At 36.9% G+C, this 12,276-nt stretch overlaps 1 protein-coding gene across 6 annotated transcripts in view; it reads right to left on the reverse strand.

Annotated features, from left to right (window-relative positions):
* Positions 1–12,276, reverse strand: part of Bclaf3 (BCLAF1 and THRAP3 family member 3) — a 70,397-nt gene that overhangs the window by 52,084 nt on the left and 6,037 nt on the right. For all 6 annotated transcript variants that reach the window (XM_048796520.1, XM_048796519.1, XM_048796518.1 and 3 more), the window contains exon 2: positions 837–911. In XM_048796520.1, coding sequence (XP_048652477.1) covers positions 837–877 — 41 coding nt within the window. In that variant the 5' untranslated portion in view covers positions 878–911. The remainder of the gene's footprint in view (positions 1–836; positions 912–12,276) is intronic.

The following is a 12,276-nucleotide window of genomic DNA, read 5'->3' on the forward strand; positions in this document are numbered from 1 at the left end:
ATGGTCCTTTTTAAAAGTCCCAAGACAAACTAACTGCATTTACTGATCTATGCCTTTGCTTTTCTTCTCCCCCTTAACCAGAATACTTGATTCACTCTTTCTACCTTTAAAAATTTTACCTATCCTTCAATGTCCAGCTAAAATTATCACCTCTTTTTTAAAGACTTTCTTAGTTCCCTCCACAGACACAGAATTATTCTCTCCCTGTAGATCCAGAAGGCTTTGTCCCATTCCTACCGGGTCATAGCTGGCTATCATGTCGGTCTCTCCAGCCAGCCCGTATACCTACTGAGGCCACTGAAGATGGAAGCCCCAGAACCTGGCTGTAGCAGATGTACAATAGACATTGAACTGTTCCAGTCTATGCATATATATACTGTTGATACTACCCACCAGAAAAGAGGGGAGTTGAAATACAATTGGGCTCTTCAAAACTATTATTCTGCCATGAAGAAGAAACTAGAACCTCCTTATTTTCTGATTCTACATTTCTTCAAACACATAGATTATGAAAAAATAAGATAAAACACACATAGAAGAGTTCTGAACCACACGTGAATTTTTAAAAAATGTAACACTCTCAAAGATGTTTCTCACTCTCCCTTGCTGTGACCATTCCATTTCTTTTTATTATAAATTAATCCTAGATGCCAATAATTAAACTGTCAGCTCTTAGAATCTAGAAATACAACCTCTACCATGATAAATCACCTACTGTGAATAACCAAGTCCCATGAGTTTATTTAAATAGATTTTAAACTAGTACTGGTGAATTTCAAAATCATAGCACATCCCAACTCCAAGTTGCTTACTCTGCTAAACTAAGAACTGCTCACCTGTGTTTCCACCTGGGCGATCTAGATCGTGACCGTGCCATCCTTTGACACGTGAGCCACTATCCACTTTTTACACTGCAAAGAAACACAATATTAGCAAGTTTATAGAAATGAGCCTGCAATCTGTTCTAAAACATGGTGAATGTGACCAAGAGAAAGTTACTTAACCCCTCTGTGCTTCTGTTTTCCCATCTGTAAAATAGGGATGATAATAATAGCACCCACCTTATTGGAATGCTGTCAGGATAAAATGAATAAAATCAAGGATCAGCAAATTTTCTGTTAAGCACCACATTGTGATTATTTTAGACTTTTTAGACAATTTAAGGTCTTTGTCGAATTTGTTCCTTCTCTTTTAGAAAAAATAACTCCTTAAAAATGTAAAGCCATGGCAGAGTGCTTGCCTAGCATGTGCGAGGCCGAGTTCGATCCTCTGCACCACATAGAAATAAATAAATAAAGGTAATGTGTCCAACTACAACTAAAAAATAAATATTTAAAAAAAATGTAAAGCCATGGGGCTGGGGCTAAGGGATAGTGCACTTGCCGGGCATGTGTGAGGCACTGGGTTTGAGTCTCAACACCACATATAAATAAATAAAGATCTATTAAACAACTAAAAAAATTTTTTTTTAAATGTAAAGCTGGGGCTGGGGATGTGGCTCAAGTGGTAGCGCACTCGCCTGGCATGCGTGCGGCCCCGGTTTGATCCTCAGCACCACATACAAACAAAGATGTTGTGTCCACCGATAACTAATAAATAAATAAATAAATAAATATTTTAAAAAAAATGTAAAGCCACGACTAGATCACTTTGAGATGTGCTGTAAGTATTAAACACATCTAATTTCAAAGACCTGGTTAAAAAAATATATCATTAATATATTTTTAAATATTTATCATGTTAAAATTATTATTGGGGTATATTGGGTTAAATATGCTATATTGTTAAAATTAGTTTAAAAAATAAAAATGTAAAAATGATTTTTAGCTCAAAGACCAAAGAAAAATAGGCCTGGCAGGCCAAATTCACTATAATTTGATGACCTCTGAGTTAAATCATGAAAAGAGGTTATGATGTTTTGCGCATACCAACTGCTAAGTAAGTATTCCAAAAAGAAGAAAAAATAAACCCAGAGTTCCTCTATTTGAATACAACCATTACTACCTTCCTGTCTTTTGCTATGTACATAAACACTTCATGTAATCACAGTCAAAATGTTTAGAGATACATGATAATATATCCTGTTTTTAAATTGCTAGATTACAAGAACTACAATTCTTAATTATAATACTCAATTGCTGCCTAATTTTCCAACAGATAAACATACCCAAAACTTAATTAGGCATTACTAGACATTTAGTTTACTTCTGATTTTTTTCCTACGATGTTTCTTCTTCTTCTCTTTTGGGGGTGGGTGCTGGGGTCTGAACCCAGGGCCTCACACATGCTATGCATGAGCACTACCACTGAGCTACATCCACAATCCAAATAAGTACATTTTAAAAGTCACTTCTAAACTGGAAATTTTAAGCAATCTTCAGTATTTAAAAGAAACTGATCACTTCAGGAACTGAATTTTGAAAATACATAATTGGAGTATAATTTTCCATACTAGCCATTATTTATATCTCACTTCTGATTTATAATTAAGTAGTTCCCAACTTAGTGGCTCCAAATCCCTAGTAGCTTTCAAAATCGTTGCCATGCATCCATGAATAATCATACAGTCACTATGCACAGACTACGGAATGGATAACCATACGTCTCATATATTATGTACCTCTATGCTGCAAATTTCTGAAGATACTGTGGTAATTATTAAAATATAAATAACTTGTCACTGTAGGTTTTCCACCAATATAAAAAGTACAACCGTTATTGTGTAAATATAAGTTAAAAAAGATGTGGGGCACAGGGTAAATAGAAAATACTATGATAATGGTGAGAAAACAAAATATGGGGAGGTTGAAATTTATTTTCATTTTACTTTATTAACAAAATAATCTATTCAGATATAATTTCAATGACAAAAATTTAACCCATTTGAAGTACACAATTCAGTGGTTTTTAGGATACTCACAAGGATGTACACCATCTAATTTTAGAATATTGCATACCCATAAAAGAAATCCCACTAGCAGTAATTTTACACTCCTTTCCCAACTTGGCCCCTGTCAACCTCTAATCTACTTTCTATTTCTATGGATTTGCCTATTCAGGAAATTTCACATAGGTACCCCACTAGTCTACCACACCATAGAATCACACAATATGTAGTCTTTTGTGACTGGCTTCTTGGCATAACATTTTCAAGGTTCATCCATGTTACAACATCTATCAGTACTTTGTTTCTTTTTATGGTTGAATAATATTCTACTATATGGATATACCACATTTTGTTCATTCATTCACCTTTAATTACACATTTAGGTTGTTTCCACCTTTTGGCTATTATGAATGATGCTTACATAAATACTTATGTTCAGGTTTTTGTGTGGACATATATTTTCACTTCCTATATATCTAGGAGTGAAACTGCCTGGTCATATGGTAAATTTGTTTTTAACTTTTTCGGGAAATACCAAACTTTTCCAAAGTTGCTGTGCCATTTTACTTTCCCACCAGCAGTTATGAGGTTTCTAATTTTTATATATCCTCACCACCATTTATTATTATATTTTTTTATTATAGTCACCTGTGTTAGTCCATTCTCCATCACTATAACAAGACCCGAGATAACTAACTTATAAACTGAAAAGGGTTATTTTGGCTCATATTTTGAGGGTTTCCTATCCAAGATTGGGGGACCCCATTGCTTTGGGCCTCTGAGGACATGAGGACAGCAAGAATAGGAAGCATATGATGGAGCAAACTGTTGATCTCATGGCCAAGAAGCAAAAGAGGTTCCGCAATGCCCTTCAAAGACACAACCCAAACGATGGAAGGAGCTCCCATTAGGCCCCACCTCCTGTGGGTTCCATTAACGTACAATAAATAGTGCCACCCTAAAGACTAAGGCTTCAACACATGGATCTTTGGGGGACACTAAACTAAACCAAAGACCATCCTAGTGCATATGGCATGGTATCTCAGTGTGGTTTTGATTTGTATGTCCCTAATGTCTGATGGAGGGTAACCTTGAAACATGTAAGAAAACTATGATATTAATCATACTTCCTTTATTTTGATGTAGTAATTTCAGTTGCACTTACACCTAATTGCTTTCTACCTTTTTTTCCTAGCCCTATGGGACTCTTTTCCTCCAGGTACCCTACTAGTCTACCACACCATACTACTTGCTTTCCTGATCAGCCATGCTGTTCCTACCACACAGATGGCCTTGCCTCAGTCTGTCTAACAAATTCCTATCCTTTCAGGACCACTTGACCATCATCTCCCCTGGGATTCTTCCCTGGTTCCCCTGCACCCCTGCCTAATTTCTTTTGCCTTGGGAATTCTGGGTTGGTTCTGTGATGATTTTAATACACTATTTTTTAATCTTTATTTTTTATGTGGTGCTGAGGATTGAATCCATGCATGCAAGGCAAACCCTCTACCACTGAGCTACAACCCCAGCCCTAACACACTATTTATTTACATAATTTTATTTATTTCAATAGGCAAAGGACTCCAAATAGCATACCACAGAATACAAAATTCAAATAGCCCATCTCATAGATGGACAACCTATTAGTAATTGGGAAAATGCCAGTTAAGATCATAGCCACTTCTTGCCTGTCAGATTGACCAAAAAACTTTTAAGTTGTTTTTCTGGAGTGTTGGAAAGGATATAAAACAATAGGAATTCTCATATACTCCTAGGACAAATATATACAAGTATAACTACTTTGGAAGCAGTATGGTAATATCCAATAAAGTTGAACATGCCCATATCCCACAACTCAGTAATTCCACACAGGAAGAACCTTGGAGCAGTGGTTGTCAAACTTTATAGTATGCACTCAAATTACCCAGAGGGTTGATTAAAATACAGATTTCTGGGCCTAAAGTGGGCCATGATTCCAGCAAGTTCCCAGGTGATGTGGATGTTGCTGCTCCAGGGACTATAGAATCATTCACTGGCTTGGGGGCAAAAGTGGAGATCACTTAGGAGTAATGTTTACAAGTCATATTTATTGCATGTGATAAAAGAAGTTTTATCCCTAAGAATATTTCCTTTTGGATAATATTAAAATTAGCTTTATAAAATTCATACTACTCAAAAATGGGTAATTTTTATTGCATATAAATTATACCTTATAGCTGTAAAAAAAAGTAGCTTTGGGGTGATGAAACTGTTCTAAAATTAAGATAACATATTATGGAAATGGTTGTAAAACTGCAAAAAATACCAAAGACCATCTGATTGCTCACTTTAAACAATATACTATATCTCAATAAAACTATTTTAAAAATATTAACTTAGCAATTATTTAGTACACATCAGTTTTAACAAAAAGTACTAGTTCTAGAGATTAATGGATAAGAGAGACAGATTAATTTAAATGTACAGCCTGAACTAAGAATGGTTTTTACATTTTTAAAAGGTCGAAGATGACCATGAAGATGAAGATAAAAGAAGTAGCAGCAACAGAATTGTATATGGCTCACAAAACATGAAGTATTATCTGGCCCTTTAGAGAAAAAGTTTGCTGATCCCTGATTTAAACTTAACATACTTGGGCTGGGGATGTGGCTCAAGCGTTACCACGCTCGCCTGGCATGCGTGGGGTGCTGGGTTCGATCCTCAGCACCACATAAAATAAAGATGTTGTGTCCACCGAAAACTGAAAATTAAATATTAAAAAAAAACAAACTTAACATACTTGTTAAAAGCAAATTTAATCAAAGGGACCAGAGCTTTAAGAGAAAAGAAAACAGCCAAGATTTGTAACTTGGAGGAAGATGTCAATAACAAAAAGTAAATTCAATAATATTGCTACTGAAGATAAAGGGGCAGGAGCAGTGAAAGAACCTGTGTGCCCCTGAATGTAGAAAGGAGACACTTGGACAGCAGAGTCATGCTTTCCAGGAGGATACTGAAGAGGATGCATGTGCTAAAAGAAGCCAACCTTACCAGGAGGACACTGGACACCCACCCTTCCCAGCTGAAGGACCCAGCTCCACCAATTCACTTCCTCCCACAATATCCCTTTCCCTTCTCCATTATATCCCTTCTATCATCACACAACCTTGCATAATTCTCCCATCTCTATGGAACCATACCCACCTGGGGCTACCACCCTACCTCTCCCTCAACAACCAAATTTTACAAAAGGACTTCCTATGTGTTACAGTCATTGTCTCCAGTCTTTCTTAGTCCCTTCTTGCTGTCCTCTTCCTCAACCTGGCTTCCACCCCATCATTGAAGCAAAATTCTCTAGCCAAAATCACTAATGAAATCCATGTTGCCAACTCCAGTCGTTATTCTCCTTTCCCTCCTCCTCCTTGACCTACCAAAGGCATTGAACACACTTTCCTTTTCGAAACATTTTCTTCACTTGGATCCAAATATACTATACTTTCCTGGTTTTTTTCCTACCTTCATAAGAATCCCTTCTGTCTCTTTTGCCAGATTCTCCTCAAGTCCCCCCTTTCCACCCCTGACCCTTCATAATGAACCCAATCTCCTTCTGATTGACTGACTTCAGTCTGGCCTTCTCACAGCCTACACTTTCTCCCCAGTCTATACTCTAAATCAGTCCCATGGTTTTAAATACCCTATAAACTAGAAAACTTGAGGTTTCTATCTCCACCCTCACCTATGCTCTGACTCCAGTCTTGCAACTGGAGTTGGATGCTGTAAGTATATCCAAGAGCAAATTCCTGACTTCCCTCCCAAATCTTCTCCTCCTACAGTCTGTTCCATCTCAGCAAATGGCAGCTCCATCCTTCTAGTTCTCAAAAAAAAGGAAACACAAGTGTCTAATAAATATATAGAAATATACTCAACTTTACTAAGAATCCAGGAAATAAAATAACAAGCTATTGCCTCATAGGCATGAGATTTACAAAAATTGTAAAGTCTGATGGTACATATGTGATGACAGGCAAAAAGAGAATTTCTCACCTGAGGAAAATTCCTCTCACAAATAAACATGAAGCAGGAGAAAACTAAGTCTGCGTGTCAAACAGACTTAAATACTGTATATTCAAAAGGTTTTGAGATTTGAGTTAGAAATTAAAAACTAAGAACGGGACTGGAGATGTAGCTCAGTGGTAGAACACCTACCTAGCACACTTGAGGCCCTGGGTTCCATCCCCAACACTGCAAATGACCAAACAAATACAACCCCCTAACAACAGAAATAGACCAAGCCAGGCATGGTGATGCAAGCACCCATAGTCTCAGCGCTTGGGTGGCCAGCAGTAAGATCACTTGAATCCAGGAATTCCAGACAAACTCAAGCAACACAATGAGACACTGTCTTAAACAAACAAAACAAAGAAAGAGGGCTGGGGTTGTGGCTCAGTGGTAGAGTGTGCACCATGCACATGTGGAGGCACTGGGTTCGATCCTCAGCACCACATAAAAATAAATAAAGGTATTGTGTCCATCTACAACTAAAAAAATATTAAAAAAAAAAAACCCAAACAAAGAAAGAGACCAAAGCCACACAAACAAAAAGCAGAAAGAAATGAAAGGAAAAAAAGTTAACTGAACTCAAGGAAAAAAAGTGGAATAAAAAGATGATTTAAATCATCTCAAACGTGAAGACTAAATTACAAAGTGCTAAAGGGAAGAATAAAAAATTTAATAAGATACATAAAAGGAAGACAGGAAACCAAGAAAATAAAAATGACACTAAGGGAGGAGAGGAAAAGAGAAAACCCAGTAGGAACTGAGGTAAATAAGGAATATGTGTATTATTATAGCCCTTAAAGAAAAATAATATTACAGAATTGAACTAATATTTAAAACTATAATTCAAGAAAACTTTCCAGAAATGGAAAAATACCTTATATACCCAATCTACACATTAAAGGACTCACCAGTTACCTAGGAAAAACTTAGAATGATCAACTCTGAAACATAGTATAGTAAAAAATATTTGATTCAAAGATAAAGATAAAATCATCAAGATTCCCAAGCAAAAAATAACTTAAAAATCTAAAAGAATAAGACCATCATCAGATTTTTCAAAACCAAAACACAAAGCAAGGTGGAAAAACAGAGCATTAAAGACAAACAAACGAACAAACTTGGGGGCTGGGGCAGGGTGCTTGTCTAGCATATGTGAGGTCCTGGGTTCAAATCCCAGGACTAGGGAAAAAAAAGTAACTCAATGAAAGCAAGTATAAACCAAAGATTTTATATCAGCCAAGATATCCCTCAAATATTATGGTGACAGAAAAGTAATTTTCAACATAAAAGAACATAGGGAATTCAGCACTTACTAGCTCTTCCTGACAAATCTAGAAAATGAGCCAGAGATACAAACCTCATCCAACCAAACTATGACTGCGGAAAGACAGCAAAAGGACTGAGAGCGAGCACATAAAAATATGAGCCAGGCACAATGGCACACATCTGTAATCCCAGAGACTTGAGAGACTGAGGCAGGAGGATTACAAGTTCAAAATCAGTCTCAGCAACTTAGTGACACCCTGTCTCAAAAAAATAAAAAGGGCTGGGGATGTGGCTCAGTGGTTAAGTGCCCTTGGGTTCAATCCCTGGTACAAAGTTTGTGTGTGTGTGTGTGTAGGGGTTAAGGGTGTAGCTCAGTGGTAGAATGTATTTATAGGATGTGTGAGGCCCTGTGTTCAATCCCCAGCATGCATACACACACACACACACACACACACACACACGCACACGCACACACACATATATATGCAAACATACATGTAAAACACTAAAAGAAAGATGAGGATAAGGGTGGGAGACTAATGCAAAATCGTTGCATTTGCGGTCTGGGGTTGTGGCTCAGTGGTTGAGCACTTGCCTAGCACATGCAAGGCCCTGGGTTTGATCCTCAGCACCACAAAAAAATAAATAAAATAAAGGTACTGTGTCCAACTACAACTAAAAAAAAATATTAAAAACTGTTGCATTTGTGACAGAGTAGAAATATTGCAATAAAAAATGAGAAGAAAAAGAGAAAAGAGGAATGACAGAAATAGCTTCACTGGCCATGTAGGCAATGGACAGATTTTAAGGATATTGGGGGTAAAGTAATATACTAGATACTAAGAGGTTAAACAAATCAACATGCAATGCTGAGACAACTGGATATTCATAAGCAAAAGAATAAAGTTTGGCTTAAGCTTACACCATACATAAAAATTAACTAAAGGGCTGGGGTTGTGGCTTGGTGGTAGAGTACTCACCTCACACGTGTGAGGCACTGGGTTCGATACTCAGCACCACATAAAAATAAATAAATAAAGTAAAGTAAAGGTGTTGTGTCCATCTACAACTAAAAAAAAATTTTCTTAAAAAGTTAACTCAAAATGGTTCAAAGACCTAAATGTGAGAGCTAAATATAGAAAACTTACAAGAAAACATAAAAAATATCATCTTTGTGACCCTGGATCAGGCAATGGTTTTTAAGATATGGCACCTAAAACACATGCAACAAAAGAAAATGATATGTAAACTGGGTATCATCAAAATTCAAAATGTTTATGTAATAAAGGATGGCATCAAGAAAGTGAAAAGAAAGCCAGGCACAGTGGTGCATACCTATAATCTCAGGCACTCAAGAGGCTGAGACAGGAGGATTGCAAGTTCAAGACCAGCCTTAGCAACTTAGTGAGGCCCTGTCTCAAAAAATAATAAGGGCTAGGGATGTGGCTCAGTGAGTGGTAAAATGCTTGCCTAGCGTGTATGAAGTCCTGGGTTCAATCCCCAATATTGCAAGCAAAGAAACAAATTAAAAATGAACAGGGCTGGGGTTGTGCCTCAGTGGTAGAGTACTCACCTAGCATGTGTGAGGCCCTGGGTTCGAGCCTCAGCACCACATAAAGATAAATAAATAAAGATACTGTGTCCATCTACAACTAAAAAAAAAGACTGACCAAAGTTAAAAATAAGACATAAAAATGTCTCGTAAGTTGGGCTGGGGATGTGGCTCAAGTAGTGGCGCGCTCTCCAGGCATGCGTGGGGCTCTGGGTTCAATCCTCAGCACCACATGGAAATAAAATAAAAATGTTGTGTCCACCGAAAACCAGAAAATAAATATTAAAAAATTCTCTCTCTCTCTCTAAAAAAAAAAAAAATGTCTCGTAAGCATATAACATCACTAGTCACTAGTGAAATGCAAATCAAAAAGTAATAGGTGCCACTTCACACCCATGAGGACAATTATAATCAAAAAGACAGATTAGGGGCTGGGGTTGTGGGTCGGAGGTAGAGCGCCTACCTAGCATGTGTGAGGCACTGGGTTCAATCCTCAGCACCACATAAAAAAATAAATTTAAAAAAAGGCATGTTTTTTTTTTTTTTTTTAAAAAAAAGACAGATTATGGGCCGGAGTTGTGGCTCAGTGGTAGAGCATGTGCCTAGCATGTGTGAGGCACTGGGTTCGATCCCCAGCAAACAAAAAAAAGGTATTGTGCTCATTTACAACTAAAAAAAATTTTAAAAAAAGATTATAACAAGTCTTTCAAAGATATAGAGATAATGGAATTCTCATACATCACTGGTGGGAATGTAAAATGGCACGGCCACTTTGGAAAACAGTTTGGCAGTTTCAAAGTTAAACATAAAGTTACCATATGGCCTGACTATTCACCGTCTAGGTATATATCCAAGAGAAATGAAAACATAAGTCTATATAAAAAGTGGTATAGAAATGTTCATAGGAGCAAATTTATAATAGCCAAAAGGTATAAACAACCCAAACATACACTGAGAAATGAATGAATGAACAAATTGTGCTATACTCATACAATGAAATATTATTTGACTATAAGAAGGAATGAAGTACTAGTACATACTACAACATGGATGAACTTTGAAAACATTATGCTAAGAAGCCAGTCACAAAAGTCTGGGCTGGGGTTGTAGCTTAGTGGTAGAGCACTTGCCTAGCATGTGTGAGGCCCTGGGTTAGAGCCCCACCACCATATAAAACTAAATAAACAAAATAAAGCATTGTGTCCATCTACAACTAAAAATATATATTTTTTAAAAAGTCCAGGGCTGGGGTTGTGGCTCAGTGATAGAGCACTTGCCTAGTATGCATGAGATACTGAGTTCGATTCCCAGCACCACATAAAAATAAAACAAATGAAATAAAGGTATTAAAAAAAGAGTATTTTTAAAAAGTCCATATATTGTATGATAACATTTATGTGAAATATATCCAGAATAGGCAAATCCATAGAAATAGAAAGTAGTCTATGGTTTCTTGGGTTGGCGGGGGAGGGAATAGGGATATAGAGAGTGATGGCTACTGTGTGCAGGGTTTCTTGGAGGGGTGTCAATGAAGAAATTTAAAATAACAATTGTTTGAAGGATGTTGTGATATCCAAACTCTCATACACTGCTGATGGGAATGTAAAATGATACAGCCACTTTGGAAAACAGTTTGAAAAATTAGACTGTGGTGATGGTTGCACAACTCTATGACTGTACTAAAAACTAAGTGTACACTTTAAATGGGTGCACTGTGTGGATAGGCTGATTCCATACTAAATGTGAATTCAGCATTTACAAATGCAAAGAAAAATTCCCCAGGAAGACCTATTTTTAATTTATTTAGTTTATCTATCTATCTATCTATCTATTTATTTATTTGCCTAGCACGTGTGAGGTACTGGGTTTGAGCCTCAGCACCATATAAAGATAAATAAATAAAAAATAAAGATATTTTATAAAAAAAGGGTTAAGTGTGAAGGTAAAACTATTAGAACAAATACCAAGCTACATTCAATATTTTTAAAAATAGAAGAGTAACTCATATATCTCTCATAGAGAAAGAAACAGCAACTATAACAATGTGTATATTACATTTTTTTGTTTTCTTTTTTGGGTACTGGGAATGAACCCAGGGACACTTAACCACTGAGCCACATTCTCAGCCCTTTTTTTTGTATTATAGAATTGCTAAGGCTGGCTTTGAACTCCTGATCTTCCTGCCTCAGCCTCCCAAGCTGCTGGGATTACAACAGGCATGCACCATCATGCCTGGCAACAAAATATTATGATATCATTGAGACTGTACACATTATCTGTCCTAGTAATAGGAAGGCTGAGGCAGGAGGATCGCAGGTTCAAAGCCAACCTCAGTAATTTAGTGAGACAGTAAACAATTGAGTGAGACCCTGTCTCAAAATTTAAAAATAAAAATAAAAATGGGCTGGGGATGTGGCTCAGCAGTTAAATGCCCCTGGGTTCAATTTGGGTACCAAAATAAATAAATAAAATTAGAAGAGAAGAATGAAGGCCAGGTGTGGTGGTGCACACCTATAATCCCAGCAGCTTGGGA

This window comes from Marmota marmota, unplaced genomic scaffold (genome assembly GCF_001458135.2).
Source record: "Marmota marmota marmota unplaced genomic scaffold, marMar, whole genome shotgun sequence".
NCBI classification, from domain to species: domain Eukaryota; kingdom Metazoa; phylum Chordata; class Mammalia; order Rodentia; family Sciuridae; genus Marmota; species Marmota marmota.